The 22,265-nt window shown below is 46.0% G+C and overlaps 1 protein-coding gene and 1 long non-coding RNA gene across 11 annotated transcripts in view; one reads left to right on the forward strand and one right to left on the reverse strand.

The window, feature by feature from the left end:
- BAHCC1 (BAH domain and coiled-coil containing 1) overlaps positions 1–2,350 on the forward strand; it is a 116,353-nt gene extending 114,003 nt beyond the window's left edge. For all 9 annotated transcript variants that reach the window (XM_083489759.1, XM_083489762.1, XM_083489758.1 and 6 more), the window contains 2 exons: positions 113–349; positions 1,425–2,350. In XM_083489759.1, coding sequence (XP_083345885.1) covers positions 113–349; positions 1,425–1,631 — 444 coding nt within the window. In that variant the 3' untranslated portion in view covers positions 1,632–2,350. The remainder of the gene's footprint in view (positions 1–112; positions 350–1,424) is intronic.
- The window catches only part of LOC310700682, a 31,453-nt gene that overhangs the window by 3,850 nt on the left and 5,338 nt on the right, over positions 1–22,265 (reverse strand). For both annotated transcript variants that reach the window (XR_014522708.1, XR_014522709.1), the window contains exon 2: positions 19,755–19,801. This is a non-coding gene — a long non-coding RNA (uncharacterized lncRNA). The remainder of the gene's footprint in view (positions 1–19,754; positions 19,802–22,265) is intronic.

Here is a 22,265-nt window from a genome sequence, read left to right on the forward strand (position 1 = left end):
AGGAGGCAGAACCCCACCAGGGCCTGTAGGAAGGCGGGGTGGTGGTGGGGACCCTATGCGAGACGCAGGCCCCTGTTTACTGTGCCTTAGCATGCTCTGCCCTTCCCTGCAGCGTCGTGGCATGAAGGGGAAAGCACGGAAATTGTTCTACAAGGCAATTGTTCGGGGCAAGGAGACTCTGCGCATCGGTGACTGTGCTGTCTTCCTGTCAGCCGGGCGACCCCATCTGCCGTACATCGGCCGCATCGAGAGCATGTGGGAATCCTGGGGCAGCAACATGGTTGTCAAAGTAAAGTGGTTCTACCATCCTGAGGAGACCAAGCTGGGCAAGCGACATAGCGATGGCAAGGTGAGAGGCCAGAAAGTGCCGGAAGCGAACTTTGGGAGCGAGAGTTAGGTGGGAGGAAGGAGGGTGAGGCAGGCACAGGGTGTGGCTGAACTAGTACTACCTGGGATGGCTTAGTTGGTAAGAGTGTAAAAACTCTTGATCTCGGGGCCGTGGGTTCGAGCCCTATGTTGGGCAAAAGATAGTTGCATTGCAGAGGGTTCTGGTTATATGACGCTTGTGGCCCCTGCCAACCGTACAGTTATACAAAGCAACACAAAGCATGCTCTGAACTAAAGTAAGGATGGACTGCTGGTAGTTTGGGATCCACTGGGAGATCACGTGCTATCCCATGTGCAGCCAGGAGTGGAGGGCCAGCAAGCACTGGGGAGGCTGGTTGAACTTGCCCCATACGGTGGTACCTTGGTTCTCGGACGGCTTAGGTGTCGAATAAATTGACTCCCAAACGCCACAAACCCAGAAGTGTTCCGGTTTGTGAACATTTTTCAGAAGCCGAAGATCCGACGCGGCTTCCGCTTGAGTGCAGGAAGCTCCTGCGGCCAATTGGAAACTGCGCCTTGGTTTTCAAACAGTTTCGGGAGTTGAATGGACTACCGGAATGGATTACAGTGGACGCTCGGGTTGCAAACGTGATCCGTGCGGGAGGCACGTTCGCAACCCACAGCGCTGCGCCTGTGGCAATTTGCTGCTTCTGCGCAAGCACAGAAGCTGAAACCTGGAAGTAACCCATTCCAGTACTTTCAGGTTTCGGCACATCCGTATCCCAAAAACGCGAAACCTGAAGCATCTGTAACCCGAGGTATGACTGTATGTTTGAGAACCAAGGTAGCACTGTAATCTAATTGGCTAACGCTACCACACTGGGAGGGAGATTTCCGGAATGTGTGCACCCTAGCTTTCCATATCTCTTGTTGCTTTGAGCTGAAATGTGATTGAATTCCCACAATGTTGGGTGCTTGCAGACTGGCAAGCAACAATTCTTGCAGAGGACTTGGTCCTGGGCTCAGCGCCTCGGTCCTCTTGTTTGCAAAAAACACAAGGCCGGGGTGCAATATTTTGACATGTGGCCTTCTTGCAGAACGCGCTGTACCAGTCGTGCCACGAGGACGAGAACGACGTCCAAACCATCTCGCACAAATGCCAGGTGGTAGAACGTGAACACTACGAGCAGCTGACGCGCAGCAAGAAATACCAGGACCGTCAAGACCTCTACTACCTGGCAGGGAGCTACGACCCCACCACAGGCCGGCTCGTGACTGCAGACGGCGTGCCCATCTTATGCTGAGACTGCGGGATGCAACCACTGCTCCAGGGCCGGAAAACGGCTGGCGGGGTGGGGGTGTGGACAGGAGGGCCAAGGGACAGTGGCAAGGGGGCCCGTCTCCTCTCACCGTTTCCTGCCCGTTGGATGCAAGGCCCTGAAATATGCAAGGTTCCCGGCTTTGCCATGCCCCGGGGTTGCAGGCTGATCCCGGCTCCCCAAACGGCTCTGTACAGATTTGAATCCAAGCCATACTTTCCCTAGTACCTCTGACTGTTTGCCGCAGGCCAAACACAAATCAGGTTACCGCTCTATTTATTTCGTGTGTAAATAGTGTATTTCTGACAGGAAGTTTTATGGAAAAAGAAGCAAACGAGACAAAAAAAAAGAGGCAGGTTTTACGGGGGTGGGAGGGTAAGGGGGCTATTTGATGGGTTTTATTTTGTGTTCGATGCACTGTTTTCCCTCCAGCTTAGCTGGGGGCGCGGATGCCAGGCAAGCATGTAAATACAGAAGGGGGCACTTGAAGGCCGCGGCAGCGCAGGCTCCGAAAGGCTACGCTGACCTCACAAGACTGTGTACTATAGACTCCCCTCACCCGTCCCCTCCTACCCTTTTTTATTATTATTATTAATTATTATTATTATTATTATTGTTATTCTAATGATAATTATTCTGACAATGTCTGCGGATGTTAATATGCTCCTGTTAAAGAGAAGATTATATATATTATTATAAAATCAGGATCTAGTATTCTGGTCTCTGTATCTCGGGGTCGGGGATATTCCTAACTTTGGTTTAGGTCTGTAGCTTAGCTGTAAAGCAACACACGCCTTGCAAGGAAAAGATCCAATGTCCGTTCCTTGGCATCTCCAGCTAAGGCTGGGGAAACTTCATCAGAAATCCTGGCTATCTGCTCTCCATCGTGTACAGTGGTACCTCGCGTTAAGTACTTAATTTGTTCTGGAGGTCCGTTCTTAACCTGAAACTGTTCTTAACTTGAAGCACCACTTTAGCTAATGGGGCCTCCCATTGCTGCCGTGCTGCCAGAGCACAATTTCTGTTCTCATCCTGAAGCAAAGTTCTTAACCTGAGGTACTATTTCTGGGTTAGCGGAGTCTATAACCTGAAGCGTATGTAACCTGAGGTACCACTGTAGTCCAAACTGAGCTGGATGAACCAACGATCTGTCTCGGTACTGTATAAGACAGCTTACCTGTGACTTCTTTGGACACTTGACCCTTTCACATAGGTATAATTTCATTAAAGGAGCTTTGTGTGCAAGCCCCGCTGCATGAATGAATGGGACAAGCCCATCACATGCATCCACTCATGGGCAAATCTCATTCTTTTCAATGGGACTTGTACAACGGATGCAGGTACCTAATTTATTACAACATTTAGCAGAAGCTGTCACTCTCATGGGAGCTGAATGTACTTTGGCTTATGCCTACCTGCACAGATCTATAGATATTATCGAGTTGACATGTTCCTGTTTGAGCAGCCCTTGCAACAGACACTTTGGGTTAGAGAACAAACGGCACTTGCGATATTTCAGTAATCTTACATGAAATTACAAAGGCAACATTCCGCCAGAAAATAATTATAGAGAGAACCCTTCCAACCAAAGTAGCTGGACACTATACTAGCAGATGAATTTTACAGTGAAGTTAAGATGTGCAAAACGAAGCCCGGAGAGTTTTATGGCTGCTGCTTGCAATATGGGATAGGCTAGATAGTGCACAACCTAGGCCTCAGCAAGCTGGCTGCATCCCACAAGTTCTGTGACAGATGCTTGACAACCTTTTTTTTTTTTTTTTCAATCCAAGGAGAGATCCCAAAAAAGAGAGAGGTAAACTGAGCTCCTGAGGGGACTGCTAATGTAACTATATATTTTCAATGTGTTCTTTTCAGTGCAGTGAGTCACATGTCATGCATCGGGATCATGGGATAAGGGGGTCAGGAGCCAGAGCTTTGTATAGATCTTCTGCTAGACTTAAGCTTCCAGTTATTCTGCAAACGATCCTGTGCAAGTTGTCTCCATAAGTGGAGGGCATGGAGCCTGCACCAAGTGCTAGATAGAGCTCTGGAAGAAGCTGTGCATGTGAAATGGAAAGCTCCTGTGAAAGTAAGCAGAGCTGAAATTTGCTGCTGGACAAGGGGCAACCAATAATCTCCAGAGCAAATCTGTATTTTAGAAGATCACATACCGTATTTTCCCCTCTATAACACGCAGATTTTTTCTCCTAAAAAGGAAGGGGAAATGTCTGTGCGTGTTATTGAGTGAATGTGTGGTCCCTGGAGCCGAAAAATCAGGCAAAAATCAAATTGCGCTTCACGGAGAAGGGAAACCTGAAAAGAGGAAGTGGCTGCTTTCCTGCATTCTGCCTCAGGGTCTTACTGCCCACCCTCCTCTGTTTCGTTGCTGTGTTTTCTGAAACGGAACAAAGAGCAGGGAAAGCCCCTCCCCTCCAGGCAAGCAGAGGGGAAAGCAGAGTGTCGCTCCTTCTAATTCCTCTCTGTGCTCCGGTGCTGCTGGGGGAGAGGGAGAGAGAGGGGGGGAGGGAGAGAGAGAGAGAGGGGCGGGAGGGAGAGAGAGGGGGAGGGAGGGGGAGAGAGAGAGAGAGAGAGAGAGAGAGAGAGAGATGGCTGGCTTTGGTGGGGAGAAACTTTTGCCTTTCTTTCCTCCCTCCCGTTAAATCTCTCTCCTGCATTCTTAGCCAGCTGCTTCTCTGCACACCCCTCTCATGTCCCTTCTTTGTTTTTCCTTCGCTCCCCACTTAAAATGTGGTTACAAAGCATAGATCCATATGGATCCTCAGGATCTTTGCATTGGGTCACCCCAAATTCACCATCAGATCACATAGCATGTCCATGGCTACAGCCTGCACCAGAAAAATCACGCACCCACTGTTGCCTGGGGCTGCAATGGTGCAAAAATGTGGTTACAAAGCATGGATCCACAGGAATTCTCAGGATTTTTGCATTGGGTCACCCCAAATTCACCATCAGATCACATGTCTGTGGCCACAGCATGAAGCACAAAAATGATACACCCACTGTTTCATTCAGAATGTTTTTTCCCTTGTTTTCCTCCTCTAAAAACGATGTGCGTGTTATGGTCAGGTGCGTGTTATAGAGCGAAAAATACGGTAATTTATGTACTTTCTGGATCATCCTGGCTACGCAAGAACCTTCTCTCTTCTCCATGGCATGCTTGCCACCTTAGATGCTTTATAAAAGAGAAGAACTGAGGGAAAAAATAGTTCAAACTGTAACATTCTGGGCTTTTCTCCCCAAGGGGGTAGATATTGGGCTCAGATAAATATGACCAAAGCCAGTTCTAGACATTTGGAGATTTTTTTCCCACATCAGGGTTTACAGACAAATTATCTAACTGCCCATTGGTTTCAGGAGAGCCTTACCGCTGCTATTTTACAATAGGTGTGTAATCATTTTGGAATAAACGAAAAACTGAGCTAAACAGAGCTCCATGGGTCAAATTCCATTACTGTATTACTAAAAGGCACAGAAGATCAAATCATTTTCTTTTTATGGCTGTTCATGGCCACCATCTATATATTTACTCACCATGCCCCAGAAACTGCAGTATCCCTTGACTTTGTGAGGAACCAATGGTTGCCATCTTAAAAAATCAAATAAAAAACAAAAATAGTGGCATGAGTCACTTTTAACCCTCCAACACACCAGAATAATGCAACACCTGGGGCATGGTGAGAAAATAAAATGGCTATCTGTAAAAGCTCTGCTAAGATAGGCACAGCTCAGGAAAGTTACCAAGTCCAAGAGAATGCCTGCATGGTTAATGAGCAGAGTCAAGGAAGCTATTGAAGATATAAGAAGGGGTCCTTCAGAAAACTGAAGTCTTGCCCAAATGAAAACAAAATGGGGCCTATGAAATGCAAGTGACAGGACAGGAATGAAGAAAATGAATTTGAGGAGCCTGTCACTAAAAACTTTCTGTTTAAGGAATATTTACATTATAATTCATGGGTAGGGAGGCAAGCTGGATCATTGAATGACAAGAAAATGAAAGGTATGCTAAGGAGAGAACACAGATTGCAAAACAGGTGAGTGAATTCCTTGCCTTCCTACCTGAATTCCTACCTTAGTTCTTCAAACTTCCAGAAATTGTAAATTAAAAATTAAACATTTTAACAAATCACCAGTTCCAGATGGTATTCCATCAAGAATTATAAAAAATGTGGAAGTGCTGATCTTCTAACAAAAAATACCTAGCTTGTCTCCAGGATCAGCATTCATATCCGGGTACTGGAAAGTGGCCAACATAACATCCATTTTTAAAAGGATCCAGGGGGGATCCAGAAAATTACAGGCCTGTTAGCATAATGTCTGTTCCGGGTAAATTGATGGAAAGCATTATTAAAGATAAAATTATCAAGCATACCAAAGAACGAGTATTTCTGAAAGAAAAATCAACAAGGCTTCTGCAAAGATAAGTCCTGTCTTGCTGATATTTCTTTGAGAGTTTCAATAAGCATGTGGACAGGGGTGACCCAACACACATTATGTACTTGAACATTTGATAAAAGTTCCTCATTGAAAATATCTGAATAAACTTATTGGTCCTGGGATAATAAGACAGGTACTCTTATGGATTGGTAAACTAATTAAAGAACAGAAGTCGACAGTCACAAAAATTGAGAGAGATAGAAAGTAGGGTCTCAAAGATCTGTATCAAGACTTATTTTTAACTTGTTCATAAACGATCTGGAAACAAGTGTGCCAAGATTGGTGACGGACTTCCAGATTATTCAGGGTGCAAAAACAAAAAGGGGTCACGAGGGAGCTCCTAAATGATATCTCCAAACAGGACGAATAAGTTTTTAAATGGTAAATGTGGTTCAATATAATTAAGTGTAAGGTGATGCACATTGGGACGGAATATCCAACTTCTCATGGGAACTGATGGGCGTTTGAACTGGTGGTGGCTGACCTGGAAAGAAAACTGGAAAACCGCCCGTAATCGTAATGAATTTGAACAAGCCTGTGGTGCGTACGGTTCTGTTTGCTGCCTATCCAAAGGAGTGCTGGAGCTGGAAAAGATGCGGGAAAGAACAACCAAAATGATGGAGAGGGTTGGAGCAACTTCTCTTCAAGAGAAGACTGCAACGTTTGGAGATTTTTCAGTTTAGATGAATAACGAATAAGTGGGGAGACATGTCAAGAGCTGCATGGCGTGAACAGAATTTTTCTCCCTCATAATACCAGAACCCAGGATCATCCAATAAACCTTTACGGACGGGATGTTCAGGACAGACAATAGAAAGATACTTCACACAGTGCATGGTTAAGCTATGGAATCTGCTACTATGCATAGGTGTCAACTTTTCCCTTTTCTTGCGAGGAATCCTATTCCCTTTAAAAAAGGGAAACGTTGACAGCTATGTACTATAAGATGTGATGGTCTGCAACTTGGGACACCTTTAAATGGAGTTAGGCAAATTCATGGAGTATAAGGTTATTTATCAGCGGCTCACAGTCGTGATGACTAATATGACCTGCAGGATCAGAGGCAATATGCTGGGCAAGACAAGAGGGCAAGTGCGATTCCAGTCACATCCAGCTTGGATATCCCCCGATGCGCCACTGGGAACAGTGCTGAGCCACACAGTCCTCTGGTCTGAGCCAGCTGGGCTGCCATTATCTTTTGAAGCATCCACCATGGGCAATGGCCAAAAATAACTACTGAGAAAGGGGAAGAGCCAGGGAGACAAATGCAGCAAAGCGAATGGAGTAAACGAGGCAAAAGTTCTCCCCTCCCTTTTGTACAAATGGTACATGGCCTCTGTCTCCACTATATAACAAACTCCACAGAAATAAGGCTTAACCTCTTCTCATCCGCATGCAAACAGGTTCCTGGAAGACGCTTGAGCATTGGACCAAAATAGATGGGATGTGGAAAATCCATGATGGGATCCTGATTTAAATAAACAACAACAACTTTAAAACTGCTCTGCTAACAGAATCTGAGCAGCCAGCAGCTTAAGTGTTGAGGGAGATGGCGTTTTAATTTTTACTCCACCCTCACTTTCCTGATCTAAATTCCTCCACCACCAGGTTGACATTAACTTTGTGTAGGTGGGGTGAGTGGGTGTGAATCGCAGATACAGTACAGTTTGAGATAAGCACATTAGATGAGGAAAAGAGCTCAAGGGGAGGGTTACACACACACACACACACACACACACACACACTGCTCTGATCAAAACTTCAGATCCCTGCATCTGCTTTGAAATGTAAAAACAATTAAAGCAACCTGATCACAAGGTTTCCGTGCCCTGTTTGGTTCCAGACTGATCCAACCGCCCTTCGGAAGAACTTTATTGCTGGCTCCCCTGAAATCTCCATGTAGTAGAATTGCCCTGTTCAGTAAACCTGTTTACCCCTCCGAATTTCTGCTTGCTATACAGCTGTTAACAAAGTGCAGGAGACCCAGGAAAAAGGAGGGCAGGGCTGAACCCTCTTCTCTCTTGTAGGTGGTGTATGGCCACGTTTCAGGTACAGCATTCACTTTCACGTTCCTACTGGTGCTAGGAAAACTCCCTCACAGTCAATGCAATGTATGATTAAGGCTGCAGTGATTAAGGTTTCAGTCCTAGGGACACCTGTAAGTCCCATTAAATACGGTGGTGCATACACTTCTCAGTAAACTCGCATAGGATGCAGCAGGAAGAGGCGACCAGCTGCCTGACTGATTTTGGCAGTGCCCCAAGTAGGGCTTGAACAGCTGTGCGATAAGCAAAGATCTGGGAGAGAAAAGTGGAATTTTTGTTCGACAATATTTTTTTGCATTATTATTTATCCTGCTTTTCTAAAAAGGCATTTAAAAGAGTTTGCAGGGGAATTATTATTTTTTTAAAAAAAAATGATTAAAAATAATGCACAACACTAAAATAGCAGCATTTATAAATCAAACGAGTTGAAAACAGCCAAGCTTAAAATCCCTAAAAGCGTGATATTATTTGAAAATTAAAAGTCTGCAGAATTGTTGGGGTTTTTAAAAGTGTTCAATGGCTAAAAACGGCTAAAAGGAAATACCGTATTTTTTGCACCATAACACTCACTTTTTTCCTCCTAGAAAGTAAGGGGAAATGTCTGTGCGTGTTATGGAGGAAATGCCTACGGATGGCATGCCTACGGATTTTCCTCCTGTAAAAACTACGTGCGTGTTATGGTCGGGTGCGTGTTATAGAGCGAAAAATACGGTAATTGGAAACTTGCAGAGCTCCATAGGGAAGACATTCCATAACTTTGGGGCTGGCAACAAAAAGGCCCTGCTTCCTGAAATCATCTATCAGATGTATTATAATGACCATATGGAAAACATGTCATCTGATGCTGACCTTAATGCCCAGTCAGGTTCATATAATACGGGGGGGTGGGGAAACTTAGGCCTAGAGAGCAAATGGAGCTGTCCAGGCCTCTCCACGGACCTCTCAGGATTTTCCCCAGGCTACATCCCTGGCTTCATACACATCATCAACTGCTTTTGCCTAGCTAGGATGTATTCTTGAACAATTGCTTGCCTAGATGGAAGGTGAAGAGATGTGCATGTGAAAAAGTCTTGCTTTTGTATGGCCAGAATGCAGCCTGCTGTACAAAGGTAAGAGCTGCAAATACTGCTCCAACAATATTTTTGCCTCTGGCCTTAGAAAATGTTCTAGGAGCAATGGGTTCTTGAGATAACCTAGTTCCATGCAGGTGTTAAAAGCACCAGAGGCCTGCAAAACACACAGAGAGAGACAATCCCGTGTTTGAAGGAGGACTTGGGCACTGTAGTGGGTTGATTAATGTCAATCTAAGTTTGCCAGACTGCATTTTAGCTTTAAAACTAATCAACATACTTAAAGTCTAATTAATGCACAAAGGGGTTAATAACAGAGCAAGCTGCCCTGCCAGACCTAGCAAGGTCACTTCCTCTTACCTCGGGAGGAAATGGGTAAGCAAGCCTATTGCTCAACCTCCTGTCAACCTGATAAGCTCAGCATATAAAGAGGCTTGAGCTGGTTGCTCCAGTTCAGACCGCATGGCTCTCACAAGCCACTTTTGAGTTCCCATACCAGTAATTTAGGAACCTTCACCACTGTAACTAAGCCAGGTTTTACTGCTTGTGCAACCTTTTCTGAATGCTGTATGGAAAAACGTGAACCTTGGGAGAATTTGTAAGTAAACCATTTTTAACTTCGCAAACATGGTCTTTTTCTATGCTAGGGGAAGAGGGAAGTTTTGGAATTCACAGGGGCATATTTTAAAGTCCAACAACCTATATTAACATGCTTAACTTTGCTACATGTTTTGTGATCTTAAATCTCCGCTGGGGTTCTCTCACCAAAGGGTACTTGCCCCAAACTTGAATCTTGGCATCTAGGAATTCTCCTTTCTATATACTTATTTTTTCCTTGAACCAACAGAAACCAGAAAATTGCAGTGGTTCTTCCACCTCTTCCTTCCCTGTTCCTTTGGTCTTCACACCTAGTCCACCTTTTCTGTGGCTCTCTTGCTTCCTTATGGTAGCAGGCAGGAAGAAGATGCCCAAAAGGATCAGAGGAGGAACAACCTAGAGAAGCTGCGCCTACAACTTAACTGAAGCTAAAGGTTGAAATCTCAAGGTTTCAGCCAGCGCCACACTTCTGGGACTCCTCTGTTTCACTGACACATAAAGGCAGCCACAACACACACAGGTGCAATGTCCCTCTCAGTCAACTTGATCCAGCAGAAGCATTGCCACAGTTTGTGTGCAATAGGGCTTTATTGCATTTAACAGCTGTATGAAAAACACCCAATAAAGGGGTGGGCAGGTCACAGGAGCAGAAGCCCCACTGCTGTATTACCATGATGTGGATAGCTTCTGATGTTGAATTTCTATCATGTGACTGTTAAGAAGCAAAAGAACCCTGCTTGAGAGTAGGGATCAGCTGGCAATCTTATTTCCATTGCACCAGGGAGGGTGGCAAGTCCCAGGCTGACAGAGCTGGTTGCTTCCTGTGGCAGCCATTTTTCTCTTGCAGGTGGGAGAGAGAGGAGGGCTTTTTGTACCCTCCCAGTATTGGCCAACCCTGGGAGATGAGGCTCCTCTTTCCTTGCAGATTTGGGTGAGTGGGTACAGTTCTCAGCAGGTTCAAGCTACACAATAGGCTCCGCGATCAAGACAAATGACACCTCCTGCCAGCGATTGGAGGCCACAGAATAATGGCAGTCACAAGCCACTCTGATCAATAAAATACATTTCATCGGGTTAGTGGCAATTAGTTTTTAATACAGTGGTACCTCAGGTTAAGTACTTAATTTGTTCCGGAGGTCCGTTCTTAACCTGAAACTGTTCTTAACCTGAAGCACCACTTTAGCTAATGGGGCCTCCTGCTGCTGCCACACCGCCAGAGCATGATTTCTGTTCTCATCCTGAAGCAAAGTTATTAACCCGAGGTACTATTTGTGGGTTAGCGGAGTCTGTAACCTGAAGCGTACGTAACCTGAGGTACCAGTGTATTGCAAAGCAATCAGGAATGAGGCAGGCTTAATTATTCATGCAAGAAAAACTGGCACCTGCCCCTAATAAGGCAGAAAGAGCTTGACACCAAGGACTTTGTCTGTTGTCCCCCACAGTCCCTGGCTGGCTTGGGAGATACCAACCTAGGCCATCCTGCAGTATTACAGTATTACAGATGACTAAGGGCTCCTCCAGACAGCCTGTTTCTTGAGCATGTATCCTGGTTTGCTTACGGGGAGGTTAGACTATGCCCAGTCTTTACTGAGCATTCATTCTGATCTGTTTGCAGGAATGTGATAAAACAATGAGCATTCATCTTTCAGGCTGCTTATATGTCTGGCTGCTGACTGTTTATTCATCCCACACTTTTTAAAGTGTGTGTCTCTGTCACTTTCCCTAACTCTAAAACATATTGGTGTGGGGTTTTGGGGGGTTTTTAAGTTTCTTGTGCCAGGCCTACAAAGCACTGCAATCCTCTTCAATTGAGTAAACCTAAATTCTGGGGATGCGCTTGAATCTCTCCCACAAAATGGTGACCGTATGTAGGCACATTGTGGGTGATCACACCTAGAAAGTGGGCCCATTTAACAATTCATTCTTAGAGGCAGTTTCCACCCCTCAGAATTACAAAGGTACGGCTGCAGACAACCTCCTGGGCTGTGTATACAACCTGCAACCACACCAAGCAGGTCACAACATTCAGCATTCTAAGAATCTCTGCTTTCCTTGCGAGAGGTGGGTGGAAAGGAAGGGGGGGGTTGCCCACAAACTTTGAAAGTATGTGGGAAATACCTGGAGAAATCTCAGGTATGGAGGTGGGAACAGGGAGGCAGGGCAGTATTTGCAGTGATTGGAAGCTGCAGCTTCAGTACCTACCATGTTTCTTCTCCCTTCTGCGTAAACAGAAGCAGATTAAAACTACACAGCATAATCACCTATTTGCTAATTAGAATTGCTAACAGTTTTACTAGCTCCTGCGCCTTGAACAGCAGCTCGATCCACAGACACTAGCAGATTATAGTGCCCCTCTGCGAAAAGCTTCTGCTCCTCACTTCAGTAGATCAAGCGGCTATTAAAGGCACACAAAGCAGGTTAGGCCTTTCTTCTTCTTTTTTACTATCATCTGGTAACCATGGCAAAAATGGAAATAAACACATACAGGTTAGAACTGCCCCCCCAGCACACAATTGGGGTAACCAAGGACCAGAAATTTTAATATTTGTTCTTAAGAAGCTCAGGTACAGCCTAGACCAGGCATGGCCAAACTTGGCCCTCTAGCTGTTTTGGGACTACCATTCCCATCATCCATGACCACTGGTCCTGTTAACTAGGGATGATGGGAGTTGTAGTCCCAAAACAGCTGGAGACCCAAGTTTGGCCTTGCCTGGACCTAGACAAACCCTGTATTTTCAGCCAGTGGACAACCTGAGGCTCAGGCCCCAAATATGTGACACACACACCCCTCCTCCAAGCTACTCTGTCCACTCCTATAGACATAGTCATAGTCATCCCTTGTGACAGTCACTACACTAGGGTTACCAGACGTCCCCGGTTCCTGGGGACAGGCCCTGGATTTGCAAATCTGTCCCCGGGAAATGTGACAGTGGCAGCCTCAGCAGCCCGGAACCAGTCTGGTAGCACAGCTGGCTCTGGCTGGCTTCAGGAGTTGCTCACTGCCGTGGCGCCCACCATTTTTCCGTGCCGGAAGTCCCCATATGATGTGTCGTGTGCGATCTCCTGCCCCCTTCCCCCTTTGTTTTGACTGATCGGGGAAAGCTTGGGAGTCACGGGCGGGCGGCCATTGCTCAGTTTTTAAAAAACTCTGTGCATTTATGTATCACAGGGTGCGAAAGAAGGACTTTGCACCTTTATACAATATGCATGTATGCTTGGGCCCAGGGTCTTTTGCCTCACCATCTCCACTATTGACTCCCTGTTGCTAAAAAAAAAAAAAGTGTCCCCGGATTCATTGAAAAAAATCTGGTAACCATACACATTCTCACATGCTTTTGCCTTGCTGAAATCTATTCTTGAAATGCAGTCCTCCTACCTTTGGCTCACTTGGTTGAGCAATGAAGAGATGCACACACCTCAGAAACTTCTTACTTTTGCAAGGCCTATGGCACAAAGTTTGCTCCATGGCCTCTCTTTGTCTCTGGCCCTGGTAGATGGGCCCCAGGTGGGTCATTCATGAAGGAATTTGGCTCTCGGTCTTAAAAAAAAAGGCCCATGCTTTCTGAGAGAAGTTCAGCTCTTTGGAGGAGACCAAGAAGAATGAAAGAACCCAAGAAGACTGCTCCAGCTGTGACTACCATCTCAATCTGCAAAGCCATTCATTCCAGCTGCTATAATTACACAACTTTGCCACTAAAAGAAACGTCATCCCTGTGCTCTCCCAGAGAGGAAAAGCACCTCACTTTGGTGCTTCAGTTCAGCTCATTTCCTCTCCATCCTCATGCTCTACTTACTTGTTGGTCCAAGAGTAATAGAGAAACCTCAGTATGTTGCTCAAAACAAAAAGGAATCTGGAAAGCAGGTTGGGGTAACTAGGGAAGGGAAGTATATTTTAAGTGCGCCCTGGGTAGCAGGTTTAAAACCAATTAACCCTCTAATTTTCAGAGAGTGGTGATTGCCTTTCCCCCCTGGCCTTCAGCACCTGCAAAATAGGCAGTCAAACAGGTGGAGGCCACAATGAAGAAGAAAGGCTTCCCCACTCATTTTATTTGTCTTCTAGCTGCTGAAGGCACAAAGCCTTGCTAGGAAAGCACAACAGAGGTGTCAACTGTATTTATTCTGAATCTGTGTCATGATGCTGCTCTGGCAGAGTTGCCAGATTCAGACTCTGGGTGGGTTCCTGTTCCCTTAAGAGTCTCATAAAACAGATAGTGCTGCAGTAATGGGAGCTGCTGTGTATGTAATAGTAAGGCCTATACCAGGTGAATTTTAAAAGCACATTTTAAAGCTTTCTCAAGGTCTGGGCTTGACAACTCCATGCACTTACAGTTTAAGAAGCCCATTAGCTCCAACAGAGGGAATTTTAATTGATCATCTGCACTGCCTATCAGCAAGCAATCCCTTTTGCAAGTAGCCGTTTAAATCCAGTTCAAAAGGGGAAAGTGTGAATTGGCCCTTGTAGTCAATTCTGTTAATCCGATTTGTTGGGAATGGAGGAGGAAGGAAGGAAAGCTGGGAGGTCCAGTTGCTGCTGATGGGCAAATCAATATATGTTGTTGTGGGGACAGAAGCAAAGAAAGCTTTCCCAGGCACTGTTTGCAAGAACTATAGCAGGGTATTGTACGAAATTTCAGCTCAAGACTACATCCCAACATATTGAAATGTTCCAAACTGCATAATGTCACCAAGTTGTGCCTTGTCACTAAGGACAACTATAAGCATTAAGGAGCAACTAGAACTATTGCATTGTCACCAGTACTATGGTTGTGGTGTCCCTCAGCTGTGTGAAAGAAACACTTGTGTGTACGTGTGTATTTAATAATCCATGTTCACACATATTTGAATGCTGGTAACTCTGGGCCATAGTTACCAGACATGTGTATGAAAATAAGGTAAAGGACCCCGGGACAGTTAAGTCCAGTCAAAGGTGACTATGAGGTTGCAGTGCTCACCTCGCTTTCAGGCCGAGGGAGTCAGCGTTTGTCCACAGACAGCTTTCCAGGTAATACGGCCAGCATGACTAAACTGCTTCTGGCGCAACAGGACACTGTGACCGAAACCAGAGTGCATGGAAATGCCGTTTACCTTCCCGCCACAGCGGTACCTATTTATCTACTTGCACCGGCATGCGTTCGAACTGCTAGGTTGGCAGGAGCTGGGACAGAGCAATAGGAGCTCATTCTGTCATAGGGATTCAAACCGCCAACCTTCTGATCGGCAAGCCCAAGAGGCTCAGTGGTTTAGACCACAGCACCACCCGCGTATTGTAGTTTATGTATGAAAGTACATAAACTACAATATTGTGGAAAACACTAGTGCAACACACTTTACATGTACCAGTCATTGTTGTTGTCACGTAACAAAACTATTGCAAATCCACTTGGATTTTAAAGAATATAGAAGAAGGCAAGCAATTTTGGGAGGGGAGAGAATCATGTAACTTAAAATATATTATAGGTTTTATTATAGGATTTATATCCTTTTGTCATCAAATGAGGGTGGTCTCTCCACTCTCCAGTGTGTTGTAAGTTTGGAACTATAAGAGAGGGTGTACTCACAAGTATGCAAAAAAGAATCCAGGACCTGCTGATCTTGAGATGCAAGAATTTGAGTGGCACCTGGAGGGAATTAGGCAGAAATGGCCCACCTCCTTGCAGACCTTTTGTAGAGCAAATTCTTGTGGTTAGCCAGCGCAATTGCTGCAAATTATACAAGCGGCATGGAGTTTGTTCCAGTGGGAGTGTGCAGTTGGCTCATGCAGAGCTAATCTGACAGTGTGACTGTGTGTATGTGTGTGTGTGTGTACATGAGCACACAAACCTTTCGTCTGGATTTTTCTCATGGCCCGGGGGAGAAAAGCAAAGCAGAGAAACTAGTTTTGGGGAGTCCTGGCTGAGACGCACTATCTCATTTGTTGGCACAAACAAAATACTTCTGTGTATTCTGGGGCTGTCCATTTGCCACTGAGCAGGAGGCACAGTTAAAGTGGAATGTAGGAAAGCTTAAAAAGTGCTCAGCATAAGGTGGGGAGGCTCATCCATGTGGATTTGATCTGAAAGGGTGGGTGCAGTGAGAGCCCAGGTGAAAAACATTATTGCTTATGAACGTGTTTTACAGTAGCAGCCAAATTTAGAAGCCTGAATGGGTCAGAAACAGAAACAGAGAGAGCCTGTCGCCCTCCAGATGTTGTGGGATTCCTTCCAGCACGGCCAACGGTCAGGGATGATGGGAGTTGTGGTACAGCAGCATCTGGAGGGCAGCAGTTTACCCATTTATGCCACACTACAAAGTGACACTTGCCTGTTATTAAAATCTGTCGAAGAGCAGAGTAGTATTGTGAGTTACGATGAGTTAGGCAATATGGCGCCCGCCGAGTCCCTTCTAATTCCTGGACCCGGCAAGTGTTAAAATCTAATTGGGGATCCCATTGTTGAATTAGCCAGGCAAGGACCACAATGGCCCCTAAGTACAGGAAAGGAAGTTGCTCTGTGCCAAAAGGGCAAATAGGTGGGCTCCCTCCATCACCTGGCTGGTAGTGAGAAGGACAACAGTGAGAGAACATGTTTGTGAGCTGGGCTGCAAACAGGTGGATGCCCTGAGAGCAACAATGGTCTCCTACTGACGCTGGCCTCCTTGATCCTCCTTCCTTAAACCCAAAGGGGAAGTGCTCTTAATGGTATAGTGACACACTCATACATTTAAAGCGCGCACACACACACAAACACACATCCTGGGAAGTATAGTTTAGCCCTCACGGAGCTACAATTCCCAGGACCTTTAACAAACTGCTGTTCCCAGGATTCTTTTTTCTTTTCTTTTTTGGGGGTGGTGGTAATGGTAATTGCGATTTTAAAGTATGGTGCCTATGTAGCCTCAATCCAATTTATTCTAATACCTAAGCCTGAAGGAATCCCCAAAGTCACTGTCCTGTTGTCCCCAAGTGCCCTTCTTCACACATTCATTTACGGTCCAGTGACAATTCTAAGGACTACGTACGAACAAAAAAGCCCTTCCGGATCAGGGCAAAGACCCATCTAGTCCAGCATTCTGTTCTCACAGTGGCCAGCCAGAAGTCTGTGGAAAGCAGGGCATGAGCACAAGAGCACTCTCCCCACTTGTGAGTCCCAGCCAACGGGTGTTCAGAGCGATGTTGTGTCTGGCACTGCAGGCAGTACATACCTATCATACGTAGTAGCTACAGATCACCTTATGCTTGGGGTTTCTATCCTCTGCAGTGAAAGCTTATGTTGTGTTGTGTACAAGGTACTACAGAAACAGGCCTGCCTTGTGAAACCAGAAAGATGACATGGGCTGAACTTTGAGCAATTGTCTACCAGTCCTATATATTCACAGGAAGCCAAACATCTCAAGGTACATCAAATAGCAATGAGGGACCCAGTGATTTTATGGCTGCCCTGGCTCTTGACCCTAACTCCTCTGCGTCTATGTGCCGTATGCTTTTCCCACCCCATGCTCTATGCTCAGAAGCGGAGCAGTTACTTCATACCCTCCATCCCTGAGCAAATGTGGCAAAAATGAACTCGCACTATCACAACCGTACACTGAATAGATAGGAAAGTCAACCTGTAAAAAAGAGTGACAACTGCATCAGCTTGTGCTAGGGCGGTCACGCGAGTCGGCCAGCGAGTCACTACTCAGTGTTACACAGGGATCTGTTGTTCATGCACCACAGCAAACTCCCCCACCAACCAACCAACCGCCGCCGCTTAAAATGAACTAGCAGCAATGTAAGAAAAGTCAAGTTTGGGCTGAATTCTGCATGTCCTGGTGGATTCACATGACTGCAATGTCAGAAGCTGAATCTGATGCTGATGGAAGCCAGCAAGGGATGATTGATACAAGCTGAAGCGTTCTGAGTTGAAGGCAGAAGCACACATTGTTTCTAGGCCTGTTGGAGAAAACCTGGACGGCCCTACGTAGTTTGGGATCAAGAGGCTGTTCAGCTTGGTTGGGGAATTGAGTTTACAATGGTACCTCGGGTTACATACGCTTCAGGTTACAGACTCCACTAACCCAGAAATAGTACCTCGGGTTAAGAACTTTGCTTCAGGATGAGAACAGAAATTGTGCTCCGGTGGCGCAGCAGCAGCAGGAGGCCCCATTAGCTAAAGTGGTGCTTCAGGTTAAGAACAGTTTCAGGTTAAGAACGGACCTCCAGAACGAATTAAGTACTTAACCCGAGGTACCACTGTACTAGATTCACCCAGGCATGGGTGTAGCTAGGATTTTGGTTGGGGGGGCAGGCCTTTTGTTGGTGGGGGGAACAGAACCTCAGTTAGCTATGTATTTTTATTGATTTTTATTGATGGGGGGGGCAGCTGCCCCTCTCTGCCCCCCCCCCGCCTACGCCCATGCAGCCAGGTGTTCTGGGCTGCGCTCGAGGCATTTAAGCCGGCACACCAAATGGAAATCACACATACAGAGCAAATCTTACATGCCTACTCGGAAGTAGGCCCAACTACATTCAGTGTGACTTGGTTCCTGGCATGGGCCTAGCCAGGATTTATGTTGGGTGGTGGGGCATGACTCCTACCTGTCATCATCCTCTGTCTGGCTCCATCTAGCAGATTCGGAATGAAATGTCTCAATAGCAGTTGTTTCAAATTACTTTCTTTTTAGACCCCAAGCGCTCAGAAAAATCTGTCCGAATCTGTCTACAATTTCTACTTTTAGTATTTTTATTTATTTGCTTTGATGGGGAGGGACAGCTGCCCCCCACCCCGCCTACGCCCATGGTCCTAGGTAATGAGTATCGGACTGCAGCCTTAACAAAGTCAACATGAAAGTGTCCTTTAACTCACAGCTCCCACTACTGTAGCTGCAGCTGCTTACAAGGGCCCTGCAGTGTTAGTGCTGCCATGGGACCTGCCCATGGGTAGAGACTTGAGGATAACAGCTTATATTTTTTAAAAAATGAGCAATACATGCAAGCCCCTATGTGCGGCAGTGCCCCCAAATGAGCTGTCAGTTACCGTATTTTTCGCTCTATAACACGCACCCGACCATAACACGCACATAGTTTTTAGAGGAGGAAAATCCGTAGGCATGCCACCCGTAGGCATTCCCTCCATAACACTCACAGACATTTCCCCTTACTTTTTAGGAGGAAAAAAAGTGAGTGTTATGGTGCAAAAAATACGGTACATCTGAAATTAACATTAGGAGGCTGGTGTCCTAGGCTTTTGGGCTAGGCCCTAGGGGACGCGGGTGGCGCTGTGGGTTAAACCACAGAGCCTAGGACTTGCCGATCAGAAGGTCGGCGGTTCGAATCCCCGCAACAGGGTGAGCTCCTGTTGCTCGGTCCCTGCTCCTGCCAACCTAGCAGTTCAAAAGCACATCAAAGTGCAAGTAGATAAATAGGTACTGCTCCAGCGGGAAGGTAAATGGCGTTTCCGTGGGCTGCTCTGGTTCACCAGAAGAGGCTTAGTCATGCTGGCCACATGACCCGGAAGCTGTACGCCAGCTCCCTCAGGCAATAAAGCGAGATGAGTACCGCAACCCCAGAGTCAGCCACGACTGGACCTAATGGTCAGGGGTCCCCTTTACCTAGGGGTTGAAATATGCCATGATGTGGCAGGCGGGAGGTATTCCTCTTCAGGAGAGCGGGGGTAAAAGTTGCGAGGAAACTAGAGGTTTTCTGAATTTCCACAACTGTGTGAGCTTAATTAGACAACTACCTCCAGCAGCAGTGCTGGGGCAAGGTGTGCCCATGATGTCTATCCGAACTGTTTCTGAGCAATTATTGTCCCACAGCAAGACACAGCCAAAACGCTTTGCAAGATGAGACCAGAACGTGGATTAAGAGCAACAACTTTAGGCTGCTGTACGCGGCTACTACAAATCCAGTCACAGAATCCCCCAGCAGAGGAATAAGGATGAAAAAAGAGGTATTTGCCAAAACAAAAACAAAGAAAACTTACCTTCATGTTCTTCTACAGTCACTCCAGGAACCAGAGACAGTAACTTTCTAGAAAGAAAGAAAGAAAGAAAGAAAGAAAGAAAGAAAGAAAGAAAGAAAGATCTGTTAAGTATCTTCCCTGCTGACTTGTTTAAAAAAGAGCAAGTCTATAGCCCCTCATGATTCCTTCCTCTTCCTATGAGGAAAAAAAATGCACCCTTGTTTAAAAGGACAAAATATGCAGGATGCTTTTCCTTTGTGATGTGGATTTTTCATTGCTCGTGCAAAGATTGCCCTCCTGTGCGGCAAAAGCTGGGATTCTGCATCTACCTCACCTGCCTCACCTTGGGCTGGCCGCAACTCCACAGATGCTGAACTGCCTGTGAGGAAACTCTGCCAATCCCTAGATAAACTAGCTCTCCTCTGGGATGCCTGGAAACCAACAGACCCCAAAACAGTCTTAAGACATGCACCCAGTAACAGGCACCATGACACTTCATGTGGCAGCACAATGTACAAACATTTGCATCAGTAACACACAGGTATTCTAGCATGTGCATGTTTCTTTGGCCCATAGGTATAGCCACTGCCCTCAAGCAACACTTTGTCTGAAGTCTGTACCAAAACAGCACTTGTATGCACCATAATGGCAATAATGCCTTGGTGAGATTTTTTTTATCCCTGACTTTGCATCCCCCAGTTCTGGCAACAGGACAAGAGCATAAAATTCTGGAGAGGCCAGTAAAAATTCTGGCTGGTGACAATCCTCCTAGTATCTGTGTCAGCAATTGGACTACTGCAGGGACCCAATTCCAGCTCTCATGCCAGCAACAATACGTGCGTGATTGATCCTCAAAGCTGTAGTCGCAGTGCAGTGGCTCATTGGATAGGACTATTTAAAAGGGGGGGAGCACTTGAATGTGTGCATTAGTGTTCCAGAAGAAGTGAGCAATGTCCTTGTTGCTTTTTCTTGCCTGTCCTTGAATGACTGTTATGTTCATGTTGTTTGCAGAACAGGTGCAACTAGGTGCAAATACAAGCAGAAACACTGGGGGATAGCCTTGGAGATTTTTCATGCCATTTGTTCTTCCAGGTAGGCCTACATATGGGGCATGCAGGCAGGTTAATAGTACAGCTTGGAAGTCCTCTTAGATCCTGGCATGTAGTCCTGATGGACAAATCGAAGGTGTGGATGACAACTCTGGGAGGAGGAGCGGAAGATGTAGGAGAGAATAGCTGTACCAGCCTGGCTCATAACCTAAAAAAGCTACCCTGCAAGTCCAGCATCCATAAAACTGAGTGAGAGTCTGTCAACACACTACCTGGAGTAGATCAAGCAGGCACATTTCAGTGTCCAGCACATTTTAGGAGCATAGGAATGTGTGTCCAGTCTAAATATTTCATTTTCTGGCAGGCAACCGTTCTCCAGGATTCATGACAGATGAGTGCTTCCCATCACCTGATCACTGATCTTTTTAACTGGAGACACTAGATAACCGGGACCTTTTGGATTCACAGCAAGTACGCTACCATAGAAAAAGGTTGAAGAATACATGGACCAATGGTCTGCCTTGGAACAAGGTAGTTTCCCTATGTCCCTAGATAAAGTCCTTCCCATTTTCTTGGATATTCAGATACATGGGCAAATCAAAAGCCGCGTCTCCTCTGCAACACCTCAGAAGCACAGTATTTTGAGTTGGGTGCAGAATGCAACCTCCTGAGAATATAATTTTATTTTTAAGCAAGTTGGCAGTCCTCATGACTGAGAAGACACACTTGATAGCTGATCCAAAGCTCAGCAGGGGAAGGTTTTCATCCCTGGTATAGTTCCTTCCCCTTCCTTATGTCTAGTGACAGAAGTAATTATGAAACTTACACAAATGTGGTATAAACTGGCCTAATTTGCAGAATTATAAAAGTGCCATTCTTGGCATAGAAGGTGGAGTACCTTACTGCATAATTCTTATTCTGTTTCTTAGAACAGAATACAAACGTCCTGCCCACATCTGTTACAAAAGGACATGAAGTGCAGTGCCACGCAGGCCAGATTCTGTAGCATCCTTTGCCATGCCAAACAATACTCAGGTATTGGGGGGGTGTAGAGGGGATGCGCTTATGAGACTCCACATTACAAGGTGGCTTGAGCAGAGCTAAGAGCTCCCTGGCTCTTGCATGTGATCCTCCGTCAGTTGGGACTCCAGGTTTAACCCTAACCATCAGGCCTGGGACAGAATCCATGGAATTTCATTTTAGCATATAATCTAATTGAGAAGTCCCAGGCTACAGCCCATCTGCGGTTTTATAGGGGCTGCTGGCGGTAAATTAGATCCATCCCCTTCTATTGGATGTGTTGTCATTTTTATGACTTTGGGGGTTATATAAATAGGAGAGTGGGGAGGGAGGGAGGCTCAGGCAGGCGGGCAGGCAAAGGACTAGTCCTGCAATTGCCAAACTCCCATCTCTCCCTTTTAGTGTTTGAAAATTCTGGCTAGTTTATAAAAATCTCACTCACTGTCAGTCTCTGGCGGAACAC

Source organism: Podarcis liolepis, assembly GCF_965112155.1.
Source record: "Podarcis liolepis genome assembly, chromosome: 2".
Lineage (NCBI taxonomy): Eukaryota > Metazoa > Chordata > Lepidosauria > Squamata > Lacertidae > Podarcis > Podarcis liolepis.